Source organism: Cnephaeus nilssonii, assembly GCF_951640355.1.
Source record: "Cnephaeus nilssonii genome assembly, chromosome: 4".
NCBI lineage: Eukaryota > Metazoa > Chordata > Mammalia > Chiroptera > Vespertilionidae > Cnephaeus > Cnephaeus nilssonii.
In genome coordinates, this window is record NC_137075.1 from 58101625 (window position 1) to 58127430 (window position 25806).

At 43.7% G+C, this 25806-nt stretch overlaps 1 protein-coding gene across 2 annotated transcripts in view; it reads left to right on the top strand.

The window, feature by feature from the left end:
* Positions 1-25806, top strand: part of MYZAP (myocardial zonula adherens protein) — a 92029-nt gene that overhangs the window by 40712 nt on the left and 25511 nt on the right. The window contains exons 9-11 of one of the 2 annotated variants that reach the window (XM_079768055.1): positions 3190-3269; positions 4928-5033; positions 12732-16645. In XM_079768055.1, the coding sequence (XP_079624181.1) occupies positions 3190-3269; positions 4928-5033; positions 12732-12785 (240 nt within the window). In that variant the 3' untranslated portion in view covers positions 12786-16645. Of the gene's footprint in view, positions 1-3189; positions 3270-4927; positions 5034-12731; positions 16646-25806 lie in introns of those variants that run through there. The other variant, XM_079768054.1, reaches the window with a different exon arrangement.

Here is a 25806-nt window from a genome sequence, read left to right on the forward strand (position 1 = left end):
TACATCTGCACCACAAGCCTGTTGTTTCTGGGAGTGTGTCTGAAGGGTGGCTTTTCTCTGACACCCCACATTTCAGAGTGGGGGGGCAGCATGTTTCTCTGTGGGTGAGGACAGGGGCTGTGCTGGGAAGGCAGGCGCTCAGCTGAGATAATGAAGCCTAGAGAAAGGGAGGAGGCCAGAGGTTAGGCAGAAGTGGAGAAAAGGGAAGAAATGGTGGAGAGAAGAAAGAAAAGGAAGGAAGGGAGGGAAAAAAGAGGGGCCTGTGACCTTTAGCAGGTGACAGCTGACTTCTGGGGGAAAGGCGGCTGAGGGCCAAGCCTGGGACTGATTTCTGGTAAATGGCTCTCTAGCCACATGTGAGTTTGCAGAACAGTGGTGACCTGCCAGGACCGTGACTTATCAGCACCCCACACTCATGCTGGGTGCTGAGATTCTGATGACGGTGGGAGGGGGGATGAGGACGTGAGCAAGGCCAACATCTGGGCCTCCAAGTGATTCTGAGAAGAGGTCTCCTTACCCCCATGTCTGCATCTTAAGCCCCTCCCCTGACAAGGTGAGGTTGAGCCTGAGTGGGAAGGGCATTGAATTCAGTGCCATGGAGCTTCGGCCTTGGGAATATCGTTATTTGGGAGGGACTTGAACAACTAAAGAGTCAATGACCATTTCACCTCTCCCCTGGAAAACAGAACCCTGTCTTTTATTGAAGAGAGGATGTGAGGTGATTAAGACCATCGTGTTGGTGGGAGGTGGTGACACTGAGGATCAGGCGGCAGGGGCGTATTCTAGGTCTCGGGAGGGAGAGCGGGCTCCATGCTCCTGTTCTCCTACAAGAGCAGAAGATGCCCATTCTCACACACGCTCCCTCCAGGTGACAGTTGTCTCTCAGGACAGAGAAGCAAGGTCCCCGTGGTGGTTCAGAATATAGGTTTTGCAGTGAGACCGACCTAGGGTTTGAGTCTTGCCTCGCTTTCTAGTTGTGGGCAGTGAGTTGACTTTTCCAAACTCGGTCTCCTCTTCTGTAAAACACTGATAATCATGGTTCTTTCCTTGGGCTTTGGGAGGAAGAATGAGAAAAATCTATGCAAAGTACTAAGCACAGTGTCTGGCGTATACCCAGCAGGGCCTCAGAAATTGGGGGCTGGCACTTTTATTTTGTTACAAACTTGCTTAAATGTCTGCCCCAGAGTCAGCCTTTTAAAGCTGGATCTGTTTTTTAGCTTATCTTCTTTGAACCCTTGTGATTCTGATTTCCCGCTTTCCTCCCCCCGATTTCCATGTGGACCTGATATGAGGGCTTTTTCTTTTTTTTCCTTTTTTTAAATATATTTTATTGATTTTTTACAGAGAGGAAGAGAGAGGGATAGAGAGTTAGAAACATCGATGAGAGAGAAACATCGATCAGCTGCCTCTTGCACACCCCCTACTGGGGATGTGCCCGCAACCAAGGTACATGTCCTTGACCGGAATCGAACCTGGGACCCTTGAGTCCGCAGGCCGACGCTCTATCCACTGAGCCAAACCGGTTTCGGCGAGGGCTTTTTCTTTAGTAGTTGAAAATGTATTGTCTTCTTTTCCATTTAGGCTAGAGAAAGGTTTGCTTTATTAGCTAAGATTAGGAATACTGATCGACTGCTCTTTCCCCTTCAGGGGTAAATCTTTGAGAGCAGGAATTGGGCCAAATCTGTGTCACACCCCTGTGGCGGTGTGTGTGTCCTGCTCACACTGAGTTCTGGATTTTGCTCAAGGACAGACCATGTGCTTTTGAATGGCTTCTCTGCTGTATACCACAGTTTATTGTTTCTCTTTTTGAGTATTGTATTCAGAACACTCTTCTGTGGTCCGTAACAACCTTTTAAGGAGTGTGTTCTCCCAGGGACCTCCTGCAGAACATATAATGCTCTATGCCTTGATCTGGGTGGTGGTTTCACCAGGTAATCAGGTGTATACAAATGTAAGAAATGATTGGGCGGTGTACACTTAAGATTTGTTCAACCTCAATTTAGAAAATTATCGAACTTTTAAAGTATGCTCCAAATTAGGCCTTGCCCTACTTATGACAGCTTTTGGGGGGAAGGGGTTAGAAGGGAGGCTCACTTGTGAAAGGTTCATCATTATTATTTCAGGCCTAATGTAAACTTCCGGCCCATCGCCTACCACGTGGGGGCAGGGGTCATCCTGCCCAAGCTGGGCAGCAAGAACGTGCATTTCCTGTATAGACTGAGAAATAACAACAAAACCCCACCGGAAGTCCGTCTTCCTTTTTGACCAAATACATGGATGGTAATATTCTCTTCCTGCCAGGGTGGCTGCCTCCTGGTATACCACGGCTTACAGCTTCAGAAGTTGTGGGACTTACGTTTTCAAAGACTTGCTTTTAATAATCTTGCAGGAAGGAGGTTTGGAATCTATGTAACAAGTAAGAGTTTGTTGGGGGGCATCTCTGAGATGTGGAAGCTCCAGAGGAGAACAATTTCCTGGCCTTTCCTAACTTCTCAGACCACTCATATTCCTGGACTCATGGCCCTCCCCTAGCTTTGGAAAAGCAGGTAGCATTTTCCAATCCCTGTTTCTCTCTGACTCTGACCCTCCCTCCAGGAAGGGCCCAAATGGATATTCCGAGGTAATTTTCCATTAACTTTTAATCACACCCGCAGAGTTCCTTTTCTCAAGTAATGTGACATATTTGCAGGGTTCAGAGGTCAGGATGTGGACATTGCTGGGAGCTGTTGTTCTTATGACCACAGTATATTTTTACAGGTGAACATACCTATGTAAACACCGCCCCCCCCCACCCGCCCCAGGTTAGTCTATAGGCATTTATAGAGCCTTGCTAGTTGCTGCAGAAAATAATCAAGAATTTTTGCAGTATCACAGGCCACTGATACAGAGTATTGATTATCATTATTTAGAACTACAAATTTCACAAGGCACCTGAGCCTAGGCTGGCAGAATACTGTGAATGGCTTTATCCAAGGTGTTTGTCTCTAACCCATAAATACGCCCAGAAACACACACCAACAAGTTTGGCGTTTTTGAGCTTCGTTAGGACTCTGGTGAGTGGGCGTGTAAAACTCACAGTGTGTTTCATATAGACTTGAGCTCACCAGTGCTGGACTCGACAGAGGTACACATTCTCTGTCCAACTTGGTTTCATCCATTGGTGAACATGCCAGTGTCTGTCTGTTTTAGGAACGCCATCAGCTGCAACTACAACTCCTAGAGCACGAAACAGAAATGTCCGGGGAAATAACCGACTCTGACAACGAAAGGTAAGATGCAACGCCCTTGATCTTGCAATGGGTTTTTTTTTTTTTTAAATATATATTTTATTGATTTTAGAGAGGAAGGGAGAAGGAGAGAGAGACAGAAACATCAATGATGAGAGATAATCATTGATTGGCTGCCTCCTGCACGCCCCCCCCACTGGGGATCGAGCCCGCAACCCAGGCATGTGCCCTTGCCTGGAATCAAACCTGGGACCTTTCAGTCTGCAGGCTGACGCTCTATCCATTGAGCCAAACCAACCAGGGCTTGCGATGGGTTTTGATGGTGGACGTGCTGTGTGTGTGGGGGCTCACTTGGTCCTTTCACTTTCCACTCACCTGGCCATCTCTTCCTGCAGAAAACAGTGCTTGAGAGCTTCCCGTATGGAGCTGGTTTCTTTAGGAGCCTAACAGCCACATCCTACAGCCGTGGCACACATTTTAATTTTGCACTGTCACAGTGCAAAGGTTCAGTCTGCCAATGTTCTCCATAACCTTGAACTTCACAGGATGCACCTTGTTGATGAGAAAACATCAACTATGATTAATATTGTTGCCATGGAAGCTAAGTTTAAAATGTCTTTCTGTGTTTCCAAACCTTGCTCAGTCAGATCTTGCCTTGTCCCCTGTCTCTGAGTGTACGAAGCCCTGCGTGGAAAACGCAGAAGTAGTGCGTGGACTCTTCTAGGAACCAAAAGGCTGAAAGGCCTCGTGTGGCCCCTTAGCGAAAGGGAACAAGGTTGGGATGGTTTGAGCATTTGGGGCAAGTTCCTTATCCTCCCCGAGATCTTTGCCAATCTTGGAAATGGGAATTCTTTTTTAAAGGAGGAGGGAGTTGTGATGATTATAACGGCATCCATCTCACTGGGTTATTATCATGAGGGACATGTTGGACATACTGCCTGCCACATAGCATTTGCTGAAAAAATACCTGTTTTCCTTCCTCTTATGCAACTTCAGAGTTTGCAGAGTCATAGGGGTCTTGCCTGGTCTTTAATGTAGCGCTGACGAGGAACCTGGCAGAGGTGGGAAGCGGTGAGCTCACCACCAGACCCTGCACCAGTGGTCCGGTCCAGGGCCCCCCATCTGCTGGGTCCTTTGGTTTCTTTGAAACCAGCAAAGTCAGAGAATAGTGTTTGCTATTTTCAAACCAAAGTGTGAAATGTTGTACGATGCAGTTCAGTCTGTTTTGGTGAAGAGACGGTCTTTCAACAGGTTTCCCATTCTCCCAACATAATCTCATACAGAACAAGGATAATTCCAGACTTCCCAGGGCTCTGCTGGGAGCTCTCATTTAAGATATTCTGTTGTGTTGCTAGATGCCTCTCCTTCTCTGTTCCCTTAATCAACGTAATTTACTGGCTGTTCCGATATCATATTAACTCCAAAACAGACAGCCTCTCATACCTGCACATGGTACCAGCAGATTCCCTCTCGGTGCCTGGAAAGTGTAACTGTCCCTATACAGAGGAAACTTACAAGTGGGTACGTGAAAAGAGCCCTCTGTTCCTTCCACCATGAGGTGGTTGCTTGAGGTAATCACCTAGGACACACATCTTGGCATTCCCTTCTTGTTTTTGGCAACATTCCTTCCCAGCGGTGACTCTCGATGCCGTGCACACCTGTGGTGTGGGACTCAGTGGCTCTCTCCTCTGTTGTGTTAGGTATCAGCAGCTGGAGGAGGCGTCGGCCAGCCTCCGGGAACGGATCCGACATCTGGATGACATGGTGCATTGCCAGCAGAAGAAGGTCAAGCAGATGGTTGAGGAGGTAAGCGCTTGTCAGAGGTCATGGGCCGGTTGTTCTGGCACTCACAGTGGACTCACTCAGATCACCTCCGTCTTGACCCCGAGGGGAATTTCCTCTTATGTCCCCTCCCTGCTGATTATCCCTCTAAAAGAGGGTCTTCTCCAGATCAGAGGGTGACAGTTAATAAGTCATGAGGTGCAGGGCATAGCTCACCCACTCTCAGAGGACAGCAACACCCAGGGAGCAAAGGGAAGTTTGACAAGGAAAGTTTAATTCAGCTCGCGTCTCTACACTGCCCCCTGCCTGCCTCCCCTGGCTACTACTCGTCCTTTCTTCATTTCTGGTGTGTCTCTCATTCCCTTTTCCTGTTTCTTTCTCTTTCTTCTGCCTTCTCCCCTCATTCTCTTCTCCTATTCCTGTTTCTTCTTCATCTGTTCACTTTTCCACCATCCTTTCTCTCCTTAAGTGCCTATGTGTGAAACAAAGTTGTAGGTTTACTATACGCTGGGCATAGTTTACTATTATATTTTTTTAAATGAAAAGACAGGTAAGTTGAATATTTGTATTCTCTAAGAGGAAAACAATTCTTTTAACCTGTGTTAATGTAATCTGCCTCACTTGTGGTGATTGCTCAATAGAAGAAAGTTTATGCTGTTGTAAAGCCAGTAACATATTATTGTAATTTTTTCTTGCTCAATTAAAAAAATCAGACAGAAGCCCTAACTGGTTTGGCTCAGTGGATAAAGCGTCGGCCTGTGGACTGAAGGGTCCCGGGTTTGATTCAGTCAAGGGCACATGCCCAGGTTTCGGGCTCAATCCCCAGTAGGGGGCATGCAGGAGGCAGCCAATCAATGATTCTCTTTCATCATTGATGTTTCTATTTCTCGCTCCCTCTCCCTTCCTCTCTGAAATCAATTAAAAAATTTTTTTTAAAAATCAGACAGAAGAAAAGAACAGTTAGTACTAACAGGTTTATAAAAATTCTCTAGGGTCTAATTCTCTAACTTGCAAAGAAAAGAAAATGGTTCAATTTAGTTAAACATGTGGTTGGCAGTGAAAAAAACTGAAAAAAAAAAGTTTTTCCTCTTATATAAAACTACTCTGAAAAGTTATTTCTTTTATTATTGATTTACTGAAATTAAAAGTATATCTACTTCTAATACATAATTTACACACATGACACAAATAGAAGTTTAAAAGTATATCTCTTTGATTAACCTATAAACTGCTGGAGATATTAGCGGCATGGGCTTAAAGTCCGGGGGTTGTGAGGATGGGGAGGGACACTTTGTTTTTTCTTGTGTGTAGGATAAACATATACATTAGATAAAATTTGCTTCCCAAACAAGGAATCCAATCACATGGAGTCGAATCCTGTGCGTATTCTATTGGCTCCTATGCCAGCCTTGGGAGCAGTAGAATAAAAGAACGGGCGTCCGAGGTTCAGACGAGGCACCCATGCCCGCACCTTCGCAGCCCCTTTGCACACCTGTACAGGAGCACTGCCCGCATCAGCGATGGTAGATCCTGCCCAGTGGCACACTAGGTCGATGTCAGGACTGTGTTTCCCAAGAAAGAGCATCATGTTGTCACAGTTAGCATCTCGGGGAGCCATGGCTGTCAGAGCATAGCTTTTCTGTGTCTGACTTTCACACACGTGAAGTCTAGGGCTGGGCTCTTCTCATTTCCCACCTGTGGCTCTACTGTGGAACACTGCCATTCCCCCACCTCACCACAGGGTGGTGCTCTGTACTGATCGCGTATCTAACATTAGAGAACCAGTGACTAAAACCTCAGACTGGTTGGCTTCTGATACAATTATTATCTGTAATGTTTATGATTGGTACCAAAATCAAGAGATGCTTTTTAAAAAGACATTTCCAAAGAAGTTTAGGATTCGCTGTTTTCTAATTTACTTCTGGAACATAATGGAACTACCAATTTGAAGGGAGTGGAGTGGGGGAATATCTATACATGAAAATAAGGAAACAGATAAAGATCACTGTCCATGCCTTGCTTTTCTACCTGTGATTGACTGACTCCAAAATGAGCTTCCCTAAGTCCCGATGATGTGGTCTGGGAGACCCAGGCACTGGAATGAGATCACAGGCTGAAATTTAGGATGACACCGTCAGAGGGAGCTTCACTCATGGGCCTGCTGGATTTCAGCAGTGGATAGAGACTTAAACACAGAGAGAAAGAGGCTTTTTATTCTAAATGTAAACATCTAAGTCAAGTAGTAAGAATTAATGTGTCTAGTACACTGTGCTAACATTACAACAAAAAGATGGTTTAGAATCTTAATTGCTATAGCCACTTACGTGAATTATTTTTTAAGTTAGAAACACGGAAAAAGGAATATTGACAAATGAGCACATTCAGAAGAGCAGGATCAGGTTGGAAAGGAGCTGAGAACTCTGGAAATTCAGGGAATGGTTGAAGGCTTTGGGGAAGAGATGGCCCAGGAGGCCAGACGTGAGAGCTGAATTAACATCTTGGATAATGGCCATCGAGAAGAGGGAATATATCTGTTTTGTATCGCCATGCAAGGCCAGGCTGGAACCACTGGGTGGTACTTAGAAGGCAAATTTCAGCTCTGGGTTTACCATAAGGAAAACATCCTATATAATTAAAGCCTACTATGCTAAGTGTCCGGTTGTCCGGTCATCTGTTCAACCAATCAAAGCGTAATATGCTAATGATATGCTAAGGCTGCTCAACTGCTTGCTATGATGTGCACTGACCACCAGGGGGCAGACAGTCGGTGGGTAGGTTAGCTTGCTGCTGGGGTCCGTTCCGTTTGGTCAGGACTGAGCAAGACAGGCCGGATACATCCTGGAGCCCTCCCGCTGTCCCTCCCCGGCTGGCCAACCTCCCATGTCCCTCTCCAGCCCCAATTGTGCACCGGTGGGGTCCCTCAGCCTGGCATGTGCCCTCTCGCAATCCAGGACCCTTCAAGGGATATCAGAGTGCCGGTTTTGGCCCGATCCTGCAGGCCAGGCCTAGGGACCCCACTGGTGCATGAATTCGTGCACTGGGCCTCTGGTTTCTAATATTTGCTGCCCTGGGAGGTTTTAGCCCTTCACCACGGGTGCATTCCTTATGACATAAGAAGTTGTGATAGAAGCTTCTTATAAAGAATTCTCTATTGTTTACTAGGCTGTGCCTGTTGTTATGATCGCAGCATTATCATTACTTTGCCCAATGACAAAATCAGCAAAATTGTAACTAAATCACTTCAGGGCATTTGCACCAAATTTTAAAAAACCCAGACTACTGCCTGGCCAGTGCGCTCAGTGGTTAGAGTGCCCTGTGCACCACAGTGGTTAGAGGGCCAGTGCATGTGCGTGAGGCAAACGATCGATGTTTTTCTCTCAAGTCGAAGTTTTTCTCTACCTCTCACTTCTCTCTCTACAATCAATGAAAGGCATATTCTCGGGTGAGGATTAATAACAAAACAAAACAGAAACCCAGACCACTGAATTAGTTACTTGTGGAATCTTGAACTCTGACTTTAGAAGAGAAATATATTTTTACCCATGAACTCCGGATATTAAGACAATTTGACCTAGAAACAGAGGCAGCAAATGTCAGGGTCACCTTTCCTTCCCTCCCAGGAAGTCTGAAAGCTTGTCAGTGTGGTAGCTTCACATTCACCAACGGTTGAATCCAGTCTCCATCCACTGTTGGTGTCATTTTCGTCCCAATGTCTATGAAGAAACTCCGTTTATTAAAATGATGTGCTTCTTTTCCCAGCTCCAATCATCCATGAGGTCCTTGGAATCTTAAATTGTTAGGCAATATATTTCCTTCCACCTCAGTACAATGCAATTTCTTAAAAATATAACAATCTGAATAAAATGTAACTGATAAAAATATATAAAAACAACAACAAAAAACAAACAAAAATATACCTGGCCTAGGTTTTGCAGTCCATAGCTCAGTAATTGATTTTCATTGTGTAGGACAGTATGTTTCAGTAAGGACTTGCACATGTAAGAAAAGAACAGAATGGGCCGTTTAGAAATGATAGGTTAATATATGTCTTATGGGGCCAAGTTCATTGGAAAAAGGCAACTCAAAGAATTTTGTGTGAAGTGTAAGACCAAATACCCTCACAGACTAGATCTTTATTGGGGTGGATGTAAGGGACTGGTGTCTCCCTCCATCACTCCTTCTTCTAACTGGTTCTAACTCCGACAAAAAGGAGGAAAAGAACTATATGCTCCTTAGACTTTCAAAGGTTTGCCAGAAAATATAGAGGGACTGAAAGAAATAGCTCTTCTGGGGAAATTCACTCATCCATCTGTCCACTAGCTACCCGCCAGCACTCTCTGTGCAGGGCTGGGACAGGTGGGGAGGTGCAGGTGTGGCTCTGGATCTCCCCAGTGGTGTCATCCGAGTTCCAGAGTGACCCTCCTGCTGGGGTGTCCTGCTTCTGTTGAAAAGCCGCACTGGGGGTAGGTCCTGTGCCTCGGTCAGGCTGCATTCTTGAGCTTGCCATGAAAGGAACCCGGGGCTCAAGGAGGAGCAAAGGTCAGGGCGGAACCCTGGCACATCTTCAAGCGTTAAGTCTTTAGTTGGCCCTGCAGAGGGTCCTTCTCCCCTCTTTACCTGTGCTCACCAAGGCCCGGTCTCCTGCCAACCACAGCGGTTTTTCTGCCAAGGGGAAATTAGCTGGAGGAGAAAGCAAATTCTCATTTGCCCTCAAAAAGGGTAGACTTACATTTTTGCCAGTGGGCAATGATATTACTCAGCTGAATACATAGTACTTTAATAAGAGTTCCTTTACCTTTTCTGCCTCAATCATAGGCATCCTTTTGTTTCATCACGGCCTTCTTCTAATTTCCCATTGTGTTTGTGATGGGTGAAATGTTTCTTCCAACAGCAAATGTCTGAAGAGGTTTCCTTTCAGTTCCAGAGAGGGCATTTTTCCTTAGAGTTTTCTTTTGCAGAAAGCAATTGCACCCCTGACCCCCTTGTATAATTTAGATGTTTAATGAGTGCACAGGTGCAAGGAATCGATTTTCTAATGCAGGCAGCGCATTAGAATCACGGGGAAGCCTTAAAAAATTCCAGAACCCAGCAGATGGGAGTAGGAGGGAGGGACTGGCGATTGGGGGTGCTTTTGGTTGGTTTTTAAGCCCTACAGGATTCCATTATACGACCGATGTTCCGGGTTCTTAAAACAGTGGCATGCGTTTCCATGCTGGGTTTTTCAGGCCATCAGCGCATTTAGCCGGCCTCCCTCAGGAGCTGTTGTGCCTGAGGTGAGAAGCTGGCAGTCAAGCTGGTAGGAAGGGCTCAAGGGAAGAAAGTGCGGGAGACCAGCCAGCAGGGACCAGGAGCACTGAAGTGGGAGGCTGGTCCAAGTGTGTGACCGTCTGAAGTACCATCAGCCCCATCGATGGCTCACTCTTAATAGCTCTGCTGGCCTGGTGGTGTCCAGGCAATAAAACTTCCCAGAGGCTATCCATGGCCACCTAGAGAGACGTTGTTACTAAGGCAGGTATATTTAGGCACACTTGTTAAACAGATAATAGAGACTTAACCCTTTGCACTCGCTTGCTTTTTTCTCGATTCCTGCTACCGATGCTAACCGTGTCGAGTCACACTCGACATCCGAGTGCAAAAGGTTAAAGGGACAGAATCCAATTCCAGTGGAAGCCGAGAACTACCACTAACAAAGAGACCAAAAGTGGTTCGCATGGATCCTCTTCCCGCAGTGCTTGTGTGTGCACATGTATGGCCTTGCCCTGGTTTAAATTACTCACTTCTGTCTACACAGAAGTCCTTACTTTTGGCCACACTGGCCTTCCTTAGAAAGAAAAGCACACGATACCTTGTTGAAATAATAGTATTAACAATGACTTCGTCTCACATGCAAGACGAGGCAGAACATTTTTGCAGTTCCTAAGAAATGGTTTTGAAAGTATTTGATTATCATCCTTTAGATTTTTAAAGAGTGAATTTCTTGTTACAACTCTACAGCTTTTTTAGGAGACAAATTGGATGAGGGAGAATAGATGATGAGTAACTCTTTGGGGAGTTGAGGTTTGAGTTACTAGTTTCTGGCTCTTGAGCCAGCCAGCAAAGCTGGGCTTCTCTTGTCTTTTTTCAAATCCCCATAACTTACCTCCCAGGCCCCAAATCTGTATGCACCCCCTGCATTAGAAACACTGGAGAAGTAAGTTAGAGGAAGGAATAAACTTTATGAGTTTATAGTGAAAGGTACCTAAACTGGAGATGAGCATGGACTTCCTAGAAGCAGACATGCTTGCATTTACTAGTTGTGGGACCTTCAAAAAGTTATTAGTTTCTTGTCTGTAAAACAAGGTTAATAACAGTACATATCCGAGAGGATTTTTTGTAAGAGTTAAATGAGGTGATGTACAATTAATTCTTGAACAACGTGTAGGTTACCCTATGTCGGCAAACCGCGGCTCGCGAGCCACATGCGGCTCTTTGGCCCCTTGAGTGTGGCTCTTCCACAAAATACCATGGCCTGGGCAAGTCTGTTCTGAAGAAGTGGCGTTAGAAGAAGTTTAGGTTTAAAAAATTTGGCTCTCAAAAGAAATTTCAATCGTTGTACTGTTGATATTTGGCTCTGTTGACTAATGAGTTTGCCGAACACTGCCCTGTGCAGTCCGAAATTCGTGTATGACTTTTGACTCCCCCAAACTTAACTACTAATAGCCTACTGTTGCCTGGAAGTCCTACCTATAACAGAAACAATTGATTAACACATATTTTGTATATTATATGTATTATATACTATATTCTTACAATAAATGAAGCTAGAGAAGAGAAAATGTTATTAAGAAAATCATAAGGAGGAGAAACTATATTTTAAATATTTATTGAAAAAAATCTGCTTATAAGTGGGTCTGTACAGTTCAAATCTGTGTTAAGGATCAACCCTATAGAAAATACAGCATATTCATTGGAACATAGGAAATACCCAATAAATATTAGCTGCTATTATAATAATAATAATTATTATTATTACTACTACTACTGATGGATGGGTTCTTGCTGTGAATACCAAAGGTAAAGTTAAATGGGTTAAAAGCAAAAGCCACTGGGTTGATTTTTTGACCCATACACAGGACTGCCCTTCTCTCCTTGGGAATCTTATGGATCTTTGGGTAACCTTCTTCCTCCTCCTGTGCTTTGTGCTGCGTTCGAGCTTAGCCATCTGTCCTTTGAGTAGAATATTTATACACAAAGCACATTTTAAAAATATTTTTTATTGATTTTTAGAGAGAGGGGATGGGAGAGGGAGAGACAGAAACATCTCTGTGAGAGTGAAACATCGATCACGTGCCTCCCACATGTCCGCTACTGGGGATCGAGCCTGCAACCCTGGCATGTGCCCTGACCGGGAATTAAGCTGGCAACCTTTTGGTGCACGGGATGATGCCTAACCAACTGAGCTACACTGGCCAGGGCTATACACAAAGCAATTTTTAAAAAATCAATTCTCTACATCCCAAGAATCTTCCATTTTAAATGGATCAGCCATTTATTAGCAATTTATTTTGAAATTATCCTGTGTTGTGCTGAAATGTACAACACAAAAGTACATTTTTGCCAAGTGCCCTGTGTTGAGAGGATTCCGTGTAATCTCCAACACTGATAATTAGCCAAATGGGGGTAGGGGAAGGAGCCACAGCACTGAGCCCGCAACCCTAATCCACCCAATTCAACTGTTTCCAGATCATGTCCCACGAGCTCTTCTCCAGATTTAGTCTCCGGCTCTTTGGAAGATGATAAAATGGTAGCCTGCCCTGGGTTGGAAGCGATTCCTTCTATTGTTCGTGATTAGAAGAACACTTGCACTCTGCTGGGAAGAGGTGGCATGTATTTGATGAGCCGATGAACAAAACAGGAAGGACACCTATTAAAAGGAACACTTGACCATGTAGGGCTCTTATTTGTGGAAACACCACATACTGTAACCTCAACTCCTACAGCCTCACACTGCAGAGTCAAGAGGGCTCAAAGATCCACAGACCATTTTTTAGAAACTTGAGTTCCTAGACATCAAAGAAGGAGCCACGATGAAAAATAGTCCTAAATATAATTTGGAAAGTGCCAGGTGGAGGCTGATCATCAGGTCCTGGAGAATGGAGCCTTGCGTATGGAGAAGCTGCCGAGGACCCTGCTAAGGAGACGGGAAGTGGGTTTGAAGAACTCCAGTGCTCCCACCAGATCACACCCCAGAAAACACAGAAGCAGCCGAGTGTCCATGTAGTTTGCTTTTATTTATCTGTGAGTGGTGGCCCAGCGATGTCCTCTCTGAGTGGAGATCAAGAGCACTAGTCAATTTAGCACTCTTCCTGTTGGTTAAGGAGAGTTTGGTTGACTTCTATCACCACAGGCATTTTGCCTGAATAGACAGTTCAACTAACTTCATGAAAAGGAGAAGAATATCTGATGATGAGAGACATGTATTAGGCTGAAATATATTGAAGTGAAATATGCTTCATGCCTGCTTTATTTTTATAGGACGCTGGTATCTCATCAAAATGTAGTGTTGCTTAAATCTAGTTAGTAGCAGCAGCAGTGGTGGTGGTAATAATAATCAGTGGGAGATATTAGCCCACCTACGCTAGTAGACTGGGTTAATGGAGTGAGTTCATTAAGGGGACAGCGTCAATTTGATGTTCTCCACTCCCAACACTTCTTCATGGCAAGGTGGACAGGTAGATGCTTTCTTGTCAATAGTTGCCTTTGGGCTTTCATTGAGATACTTCTGTCCAGCTTAAGCAAGCAGGCAGTGGATGGGAAAGGAAGCAGATGAATAAATTCCCGGATTAGTTAATGCAGTTAACCTACCTTGGTATCCTGTTTCAGTGCAGGTCCCCAGATACTCTGCTGGGAACTCAGACTTCAGCTAGGGAGATTTGAGTCAAATTTGAGATTTGCTGACCCAGATGTCACTCTAGTGTTATGACCTACACTGTTTATAGGGTTACATACCTTCACTACCCTCATGTTTTTTTAAGTCTCTGGTGGAAAAGTTCTTAGCATTTGTTCTGGAGGCATAGATTCATTACCCAGTTTCAAAAAGAAAGAAAGAAAGAAAGAATATGAAACGGAAATGTCATGACTTGTAGAGAAAGTGGATCATTCAGGTGAGCCTTTCTCCCAGTACTGTGTGCTGTCCTGCCCTTAGAGTTTCTTCCCTCTTGTGGGTGACAGACAGTCCTTGGAGGCCAGCTAGGCTTTATTTTGTGCAGAGAGGGGGCCTTGATTGTGTGTAGGACCCTGTGAGCCTCCAATATGTTATGCCCTCGGCGCCTCATCCACGTCCCCCTAGAACTGGCACTAGCTCCTCGGCCAGTTGGTGATCTCCTTGACCTGGAGATCACCAACTGGCCTGACAGGACCTACCTCCACCTGCCCCTTCCTCCTGTGCCTGTGTCCAGTTCACACTTTGCTGCCAGTATTGTGATATGGTGTGAACTTGACTTATTGCCTGTCACACCTGAGTTAGGGTTCACATTCTGCTGCACCCCACCCATGCTCCTCCCCTTAACTGGATCATTAGCTTTCGGCTCTTAAGGCTACAGTGTTGCCTCATGGTCACTCAGGCTTCCACCCAAAAGAGGTGCTACTCAGAAATTTGAGGCAGAATGTATTTATAGTAAATTAGAATGTTATAGTTTCAGATCCTAGTGTTTAATGTTGTGTTACTCATGTCTTTATTTTAAAATCTTAGATACTTTATCTAAAATGTAGTTTTTAGAAGGTATCAGAAAGCGCATATGTGTGGGAGCCTTTTCTTCTATGCATTATTGAAAGGGTTACTGCAGTCTCATTGTCTGACATGTACTGATACATGTATTCACCATACAGATTGTCCTTTCAAGGGAGAAGGTCTTTTCGTTGTCAATGTCACTGAACCCACTTTCTCTTTGTTGAGATTGTTTCTAGTTGGCTCTGCAATATTTCTTAAAGACCAGGTGCCCACGATCTTCCCATAGAGAGTATGTGAGGCTGTGCTCCTGTCCACGTGACTACCGCCTACTGGGTGTTTCTCAGGTTTCAAGGCAACGCGTGTAGACCTCACAGTCCCACACACACTAAACCTCTATGGAAGGTATTATTAGCCCAATTTTTTTTTGGCATAGGAAACTGAGACTTAGTGTCTTAAAAAATTAGTAGCCATCCACCTCTTAGCAAAAGATGTTGGTCTCGGGTTCATTGATTCCAAAACCAGCATTCATTCTTTGCTTCTTCTATATTTCTAATTGGGAAAAATTTTAAATGCAGAAAATTATAGAGAATTATTAAAACAAAAACCTTGGTACTCTCCTCTAGAATTGACAAATATTAACATTTTGGCATATATTTCAGATTTTTCTAAATAAAAGAAAACAGTACAGACAAAGGGGAGTTTCTTTTTTTATCCCTCTCCAGTTCTGATCTTTTTCCTTCTCCCCCATCCCTCCCTCCTCAGAGGCAATTTGGTCTCTATGCAGATCATGTGTCGATGCCTTTACTACCTACATATGTGTCTATTATCAGCATATATCTTAGTTTATCGATAAAAGATGTATGTACATTTTTATTTATACTATGTAAATAAGTAAAATTTATTGTATATATTTTGCAAGTTCTTGTCCCAGTTTTGTTTCTGATGTTGTTACACATAGATCTAAATTATTCGTTTTAATGGCTCTCTAATATTCCACTATGTAAATATAGGATATTGTATCCTAATGATAGACGTTAAGCATTTTTCCAAATTTTTATTCTTTTACAAACAATGCCAAACATGTCTCTGTGCTTCTCAAATTGGGAAATATACTTAGAGGAGGAATTGCCAGAGCCTGGGGTTGGCACAATTTCACCTTTGCCAGGTACTGCCCATTGATCTCCAAAGCAAACATACACTTCCGCCCATCACGGGTAAGAAGGTGGATTTCTCCACATCCTCACACCTCCTGGCACTGTTGGGCTATAATTGTTGCCATTTGTGAAATAGTATCTCTTTGTTTGGGTTTTAATTTGCATCAGCCTGATTACTGCTCATTGCGACTGGCGAGTTGAGTGTCTTCACAAGGTTATTGACCATTCAGGCTTCATGTCTATGAATTGGCAGTTCATGTCTTTGTTTATTTTTCTCTTTGGTTGTTTATCTTTTTTTCCCTCTTGATTTGTAGGAACTCTGTATACTATCAATATTCATAATTTATCAAAAAATATTTTGATGCCATTATCTTCTCCCAGTCAGTGTGTTTTATTTGTTTATGGTGTCTGGTGTAATATACATGTTTTTAATTTTGGTATAAAGTTACCAACTTTTTGTGTGATGCTGTGTGTCTTTTTTGTTTATCATAAGGATATTTTTATAATAGTTTTAGAGTTCTGTTTTTATCTCCAGGTCTTTAATTACAACCCCCACCCACCCACTCATACCTTCTCTTACTTTTTCTCCATACCTATCTATCCTATTTCTTGTAATACGTCCTACACTTATCTGTTTTGTTTATTTATTTGTTCTGTTTCCCTCCACTAGAATGTAAGCTCCCCGAGGGCAGTTGCTTTTGTCTGTTTTGTTCATAGCTGTATCTCTAAATCTGAAATAGTCACTGACCTAGAGGAGATGCTCAATAAATATTTATTGAACAAATAAATAATAATCCATGTGGAATTTATTTCTTGTATATGTGATATGAATAGGGCTCTGTGGTTTTTTTTGGGTGGGGGGAGTGGGAGAACATGGAAAGCTTGTTTCTCAACAGCATTAATTGAATGGTCCATCCTTGCCCCACTGATTTTTTTTCATGCCACCTCTATCAAGCTGGAGATGTTTCCCTTGTGCCACTGTCTTTAAATATGTCTGTTCTCGCCTAGCCGGCATGGCTCAGTGGTTGAGCGTCGAGCTATGAACTAAGAGGTCACGGTTGAGTACCCATTTAGGGCCTGGGTTGTGGGCTCAATCCCCTGAGTGGGGCATGCAGGAGGCAGCCAATCATTGATGTTTCTACCTCTCGCTCCCTCTCCCTTCCTCTCTGAAATCAATAAAAAATATACATTAAAAAATATTTCTGCACTCCTGCCCTTGTGCTAAAGTCTGCGGGAAACCCAGTTCTGAGGGTCAGGAGTGGGGGTGCGGGTGACGAGCCAGGTCCGATGGATGCCCTCAAAAGGCTTTCTGGTTGACATTAAAAAAACCTGTGAGAACTCAAGGCAGAATGTGATGTCGTACACAGGGGTATGATCTGGGTGCCGAGGCACAGAACCTGGAGATAACAGTAGTTAAGCTCACAGACGTCGAGTAATACATGAAATCTGAGTTTGTGTCTTGCTTCTGTTCCTGGGTGGGCTTTATATCTTTAGTGAGTTACTCATTCTTTCCAACACTGTTTCCTTACCGACAAAATGGAAATGATGACACAGCAACTGCTACAGAGGTGGTTGTGAGGAGTGACTGGTAGAATGCATGCTCACTAATTCCAGTGTGGGCGAGAATCTTTAGGGAGGAGGTGATATTTGACCCAGTCTTGCAGGATGGATTGGAAATTTCTAGGCTGGGATTGAGTGGGTGGAAAAGGACATGCCAGACAAGATATGGAATAAACAAAAACTGAAAACATGGAGACCAGTAAGTGGGGGGGGGGGGGGGGGAACCGGGGGGGGGGAGGAATGCGTTCAGGGAGCACTAATCTACTTTGTCTGGACTGTGGGAGGGAATCCTAATGAAGAGGCTGGAAATGTGGGTTGAGGCCAGTTGTGGTGGGTTATCGGCACTAAGCCAAGAGAATGTCCTTTATTGCTTTACTGTCAATTCCTAATGGCTCTTTAGGGGGTGCTGGGCCATTGGGGGAGGGGAGAAGGGGAAGGAAGGGCAGCTAGGAAGCTCCCAGGAGAGTCCTGGCCAGTGCAGGTGAGGGCCCATATTCAGCGCCCTTGAACTTTAGGAACTTTTATTTTATTTTTTAAATCTTTATTGTTGAAAGTATTACATAGGTCCTCCTTTTCCCCTCATTAATCTCTTCCAGCCTGCTCCTGTCCCCCTCCCCGCCAGGCCTTCACCACCCCATTGTCTGTGTCCATGGGTTATGCATATATGCACACAAGTTCACTGGTTGATCTCTTCCCACCCACCCTCTGTTCTGACAGGTGTGAGGTGATATCTCATTGTCGTTCTGATTTGCATCTCTCAGGTGAATAGTGACTTTGAGCATTTTTCATATGTCTCTTGGCTTTCTGAGGAACTTTTATTTTTTAGCTCCAGCTTTGTGTCAGGTATGGAACTGAGTACTTCTATATACATATATCATTGCATTTATCTCCAGTGATTCTTTCCCTGGATATTCCTGTTCAGTGTGTGGTCTTTTGCCCCTGATCCTGCATCCACTGAGGAAAGCACAGGGACAGAGACGCTTATAGCACCCTCTTCTCCATCCCACCTTCCTCCTCTAAAGTCACAGAAGAGAAAGAACAGTCTTCAAGACTTAGGGCCCCAGAATTTCTTCCCAGCTTTGCCTCCTTTCTGGGCAGCATCGCAGCGATAGGTTGTCACCCAGGGAGGATGGAGGCAACCTCTGAACATCAGTGTGGTGTGAATGAAAGAGCCTTGCCATCAGAGGATGTGGGTTTGGATCGCAGGCCTGCCAGCTTCAAGCTCCAGGGTGACCACTGTGCTGATTTGCCTGCGACAGAGAAGTTCCTGGCAACGTGAGAATTCCAGTGCTAAAGCCTGGAAAGTCGCGGCAAGCTGGGGTGAGCGGGTCGTTAGCCCTGTGCTCTGAACCTTTTCCTCTCCCCATCAGCAGCCGGCAGGTGCATTCCATATTCAGGGGGTACCAAACATCCCTCTGCTTGCGTTATTGCACCCACTTTTGCATTTCTTTCTCCTGGGATGTTTTTCTGTGAGGGTGGAGACGAAGTCTTCCTCACTCAGCACCTGACACTGGGTCCCCGGCAGAGGTGATCACAGGTGACTGTTGAGGGATGAGCGATGATGCAACTCTAGGAACCTCAGTTTCCTCCTCTTTGGGGATGACCGCTCTTAGGGTTGTTTCTGAGAATAATGAGCTAGCCCAGCAAAAGCCCCGGTACCCAGTGCACCCCTCTTTCTTCCTTCCCCGTGAATGCATGCAGGTTGCAGGGCCAGTTTACTCATCCTTCCCTGATGTGTATACAGCCCAGTCACGTTTAGGCGCCAGGAGACTCGGGTCGCTCTTCTCCAGGAGAAGTTGAGTTATCGTTAATATAAGATAGAAATCAAACCAAATCAGATTATTTTACCTCAGAAGCCAGTTTCAACTGATCCTTTTGAATGGTATAGTTCTATTATTATATATAACTTCAAACTTAATAGAAAAAAATTGATTAAAATATGTGCCCTGTTCATATCCAGCCTGGCTGAATGCCACAAGACACATTAATTGAAAATGAATTTCTGCAAACCCAATCAAGCCCATGAAGATGAAAAATGTACCTTTTTCCCTCCATCCCTTCATTGATTTTTCATTTTCCCCACTCAGAGCTTCATTTAGCAATTTTTCAGTTTCATTTTGTTGTGGCCTTAATTCATTTCCTTCACTCCCCCCAAAATGAGATAATGTACCATTTTCCTTGTCCTTTAAAGCTGTCCTTTCAGGCTGCATTAGTGCAGGCCGGGTCCCGGCTGTGCCGTATTTCTCTGTGCTTTATTATTTCTCAGGAAAAGAGGGTAACTTTATTATTTTTAAAATTCTTACTGCGGTCGTCTTTATGGAGGAGGATGCACTTTAAAACGCATTACTGTGAAATGACAATGTCACAAGACTTGTAGAATAGAATTAAGAGAAACTGTAGGAAAAAATTAAAAACACACATACCTTTTCAGGAGAAAGAGTGCAAAATGCGGCTTATCCCCATTTTTCATGGAGGGTGCAGGAGGGTCCCGCGTGCTTCCTGTTTTGTTGCGGGGAAATGGAGACCACCGTTTGCCAGATCACAAGAGGCTTGGGTTGAAAACGAGGCCCTGTCAGGACAAGAGGAAGCCGAGGGAGAAGGTGCTGAAGCCTGAGTGAGCTCTGGAAGGTTCCTGCCAGGCCTGTCCCATCCCTGCCCTGGGCAGTTCCCTGGTTCACTGGACCTCTAGGCGTTTTGAAAACAATAATGGGATCCTCGAGTTATTTTCTTGTGAAATTTTCAAGTCATCTCACAGCTTATAATGTCCTGTGAGAAGTCTACAGGGACTCACTGTAAAGGGTCATATTGCTTTACTCTGACCTAGAATTCAGAACTCTGATGATCTCATTTTGATGAGAAGCTGCGGTTGGCACTTCTTCTCTGATATGCCTTGCAATGGGAAAAGGACTTGTTTCTTTATCAGCGCGGTTTAAAGCAGGAAGTGTGTCTAAGTGAGGGTCCACGGGAAGGAGTAAAAAGGCAGGAGTGTTGCTGATAGAGGTTGGGAACTTCCTACCACCACACACCCCCCTCATACCCCGGTTTTGAATAAAAGCACCTGTGGGCTTTAATTGGTTATTCCTAAAATTAGAATGAAAACGGCATAAGAAGGTAAAGGGAGGATACGGGGTGATAGGAGATGACGTGGGGTGGTGAATACACAATACAATATACAGATGATGCGTTGTAGAATTGTACACCTCAAACCTATATAATTTTATTAACCAATATCACCTCAATAAATTCAATAAATATATATTTTTTTAAAATATATTTTATTGATTTTTTCCAGAGAGGAAGGGAGAGGGATAGAGAGTTAGAAACATTGATGGAAGAGAAACATCTATCAGCTGCCTCCTGCACACCCCCTACTGGGCATGTGCCCACAACCAAGGTACATGCCCTTGACCGGAATCGAACCTGGGACCTTTCAGTCCGCAGGCCGACCCTCTATCCACTGAGCCAAACCGGTTTCGGCTCAATAAATATATTTTAAAAATTAGAATAAAAACAAAATAAAACAAATTTCAAAGAAAATAAACAATATCATAAACTTATTAGTAAACACACAAAAAATAACATAACTCCTAGTATCATACTCCATTCAGCATGTTTCGTGTTTTATATAAGGCATTTTTCAGATATGTGCATATTGTCAGTCGCCAGCTGGTAAAAGAAAGCATCCCAAGCACAATTTCTTTAAAAACCACATCAAGTGCTATCTAGCATTTAATACTTACTTGCTGCTGCCATTTCTTACATTTCTTCATTTCTGTCCACATCCCCAACGTCAATATTGACCTGTGTTTCACGAGTCTTGCACAATTGGGTGCTATCCTCACAGTTCTAATTACAGGCCTGTATCACCTTCTGTCGTCTAGCACAAAACAACCCGTGTCCCACGCATCTGTCACTAATGGAAAAACCTCCAGGAAGCTGAGAGCCTTGCAACCTCCAGGGTTGTATGGATCCATACATAACAGGACTTCACTCAGTTTTTGTACAATTTCATTTTGATCTGGTTGACACACAAGCTCTTTTCGAAACAAATTAGGAGGAATCCTTTCACTAGCAATCCATTTCCAAAGCAGTTTATAAAGACGTGCGGATTGATAAGGGTGATTTCATCTCCTCAGAGAACTGCTCTTTCCTATAAGATAATGGATACACTGAACGTTTGTCCCAGGTGGGTTTGCTGTCTCGTGCAAGGGCAAGGTGTGAATAAAGGGTGGTAAATGGCAGTGATTGTCCTAACGGGTTTGCTGGGAGGGCCGAGGTAGAACAGAAGAGGGAGACACAAGGCCAGCCAGAGGGGCTTGGGAAGACAGGGGAGAGGTGACTGTTGAGTTCTTCATGACAGAGGGAGGTTTCCTGGTGGGGAAGGGGCGGGAGTATGGCGCCAGCACGTGCCGAGGGATGGAGGTAGGACCATTCTGTGTCCATGGAGTGTTGAGAGGATGGAGTGGCTTTTCTGTAGGATTCATTGTGAGACAGGACAGGCAAGACACGAAACTGGGGAGACAGAGTGGGACCACAGCAGAGGGCTGGATGTCCATGCTAGGAAGTTTGAATATTAGAAGCTTGGGTGGGTTTTTAAGTAGGAGAGTGATAATTCAGCATCTCTCAGGGTTGGGTTTTCTGTAAAAGCTCCGCCCAGAGTGGATTCCAGGGTGTGGCTGTGGATAAGAGGGGCTGCTTAACCCAGGTCACCTAGGCAGGCCACTCAATGGTGACTAATGTGAAGAAAAGCCATTTTCAGTCCTAAGACCTCCTCTCCTCCTTAAATATCAAACTGGCCTGTAGTCTTAGAGAACTAATATCCTGCTTGAGCAATTAGGCTGCAAGACATTTATTCAGTTTGAGTTACCAAAAACCATGCTCATGAAGACAAAAATTAGAAAAGATTCTATTAACATCTGTCAAAAGGTTCCAGATTTTACCAAGATGGGTTTCTTCCCTTTGGTTCTATAAGGGGGCCTACAATTGTATATTTCAATGTAACTATTGCAACAAGATTACCTTCTGGTATAAAGTAGGTGAGGTCTGGAAAGCCAGTGCTTCTAATTTCTCATTTCCGGATGCCCTGATTAGAGCCTGGTAACCTGGCTCATTTACCGCCACCTCACGACAGGTGGACCTAAATGCTGCTCCAAGAGGGCACATAAACCTGTTGAAGGTCAAATTTGTAAGCTTAAGCACGTCAAAAAGTGAGGGCAAAGGTACCACATGGATTTCACTTACAAGCTGCACGGCACCCTGGATTTTGAGCGGCCCCTGATTTTGAGGGGACATGTTCACCTGGGTTCATCAAGTTCTCCAAGAGTGTTCCCGACAATTCCTCCCCAGAAGTCTAGGGATGGATTGTTCAGAGATGGGTGGATGGATTCATTGATTCATTCCTTCATTGAGAATATAAAGGTGACCAAGGTCTTTACTCTCAAGGAGCTCACAGTCTGAGTGAGAATTGCAGTAATGCGGTAGTAGTAGCTAATTTTTGAGTGTTTATCGTATGGTAGGTGCTTTTTGAGACAATATTTCAAAGCTCTTTGAAGTGGGCAGTCAAAAATAGCACCATTTTCCACGCAAATGTGTGATTTAGCCGTTGTGGCTCAAGAGTCATATTTGGAAGTCAGTTGTTACCTGTAATGTTATCAAACCCAGAAGCAGGCAAGTCAGCTTATTTTAGAAGCGTTACCTTCTCACTTGGGAGAGGGCCTGGGTTGTGCTCCAAGGGGCAGGCTCCAGGGCAGACTAAGCAGGGATTCAAAGCTGGCACCCGAACGCTCAAGGCCGAAAGGACATGTGCACGCACAGCTTTCCTTCAGCTCAGGAGCACGTCGCTTCGTGAGGCATCAGCTGCTGACAAACAGGAGCCTGGGCAGAAACCTGAGCACCCCAAATCCTCCCGCAGCCTGTCCTCTCTCCCGAGAATGAGGGGCCTCGTTAGAACCCACCCTCTGGTCCCTTGGAATGCTCAGAATGCTCCCCTCAGCTCTCTGCAGATGACATCGTGCCTTGTATTTATTCCCTTTTTTAAATTAGAATGCTCCCATGAGCTGTTCATTAGGGTGCCCTTACCGCACCTCTTTCTTCTCCTGACTCACAAACCCCTCTGATTACTTCAGAGACAGGGAAACGTGTGTGTGCGAAGTTACTTTCTATGTTGCTTTAGGTTATTTGATGACATATTGCCTCCGACCTTCCTGGAACATTTTAGTTCATTTCAGGACCCATTTTACCTATCATTTAAGATTTTAAAAGTCAGCTTTTAAAAACCTTAAACTCTAAAGGAAGGGATGAAAAAGGAACACCATTATAAGGATGATTTTTGAAAAATGTTCCTACAAACATTGAAGGAAATTTAAACAATATAACTTTCTTGTTTTGCCCATAATCCTACCCCAACCCCAGACTGATTTAGTTTATCTAACTTCTCTTCCAGCTTTTACCTTTGTCATTGTAAACTTTTGTTTTTCTATCCCTCTGGGTTTTTGATAAACATGTTCCCATTTTGCAATATATTTGTTTTTAGCGATGGTGTAATATATTCCATCCAATTGATATCCCATAATTTATTACCCATTCCTTTAGTGCTAGACATTAAGGTTATTTCCATTTTCTCTATTATAAATAATAGGAGCAAGAACATCTTTGTATATATAACTTTTTTTCCTACATCTGAATTATATCCTTAGGATAAATTCCCAGGAGTGGGATTAGTGGGTCAAAGGGTACGAACAGCTTTATGGCTCTTAATATTTATTGCTAAATTGCCCAAAGGGTCATTCTAATTTACAATGCCACCTGCAACACATGAGAGTAGCTGTCCCTCCCACCCCTTCCAACACTGATTTCTTTAGTCAATAGTTTGGAGCAAATTTAATAGGTATTAAAGGATACCTCATTACTCTTTCAAATTGTTAAGTTCTTTAATTATTATCAACATTGGACATTTTTCTTAAGTGTGATTCGTATATTCTATTTTGTAAGGTTTGCTTTCATGTTGGAGGGTTATATTTTTTGATACTGAGTGGAATTTAAAATATTTTATAATGAAAATGTCAAATGCACTTAGGACAGAGAGAATAATCAATGAAGTTTTCTAGACTCACTACCCAGATTCAACAAATAGTAAAATGTGGCAATATTTGCTTTATTTGTCTCTTCTTTTCCTCTCCCCTGCCCCTTCATGTAATTATTTTAAAGCAAATCCCAGACATCCTGCATATGTTTCTTATATACTTCACCATGCAGCTCTAAAACATGTGGACTTTTTCTTATATAATCATAATGCCATTGTCACACTTAACCAAATTAATGGTAATTCCTGGGTATCATTGAATAAACCAATCTGTGATAATATTTTTTGAAATGTCTTTAAAATGTCTTTTACTGATGCTTTGGTCCAATCAGCACACAGAGAAGGTCCATTACATTTGATTATTATGTTTCTAAAGTTTTTTAATCTATAACCTGCTGCCCTCCTTTTACCCCCGACCCCCCCCCCACACACACACACACACACTGCCACCAGTTTTACCCCCACCAGGGACCTTGAGTTGGTTGTCCTATAAAAGTTCCCACATTCTGGATTTGACTTTTTCTTTCCTTATTTGCTCTAGAAGCTCTCCTAGATTCAGTTTCAACTTTCTGTGTGTGAGGGGAGGCAAGCATACTTCATAGTGGTGCTGTGTGATTCATTTTGCATCATTTTGGGGCATGCAGTGTATGGTTGTCCCACTTTTAATGATGCTAAGGTTGATCATGGATTCAGATGGTGGCAGCCTGAAGCAGTTGTAAAGTTCCTCATCAGCGTTGCCCCTCACGCTTTCCTCTATCCATGGTGGTTGCTTGAGTCAGTTTTTTCATAGGGATTGCATAATGGTGATTTTCTCATTTATTCTTTTTCTATTTTGTTTTTAATTTTTTTAAAATTTTCTAACTTATTATTCTTTTTCCATTTATTAACTGGAATTCTTCTGAAAAGTACAGCTTTTCCCCTCATAGACTAGGACTTTTTAGTCATCTCAAAATGCAGTTTGTACAAGAAAGGCAGGATAAATGCTCTATTCTTTCCTCTAAATTGCCAAGTTTGTAAATAAGGGGTTGTGCCCTTTCACTTCCAATGGTGTCCAAAGAGTAGTTGCTGTTTTGTTTCTGATGAATCATAAAATACTCATATATATATGTGTATACACACACACACACACACACACACACACACACACACACACACACGTATATGTATATTTCCATTCAATTCCATTCATTATTCTTTTTGATGCTCAAATTGTCCCAACCTTGGCCCAGGGAAAAGCTTTCATGTCCTTGTTTTCAAGCATAACAAGGTGTCTGGGTTCATTTAGTATATTTT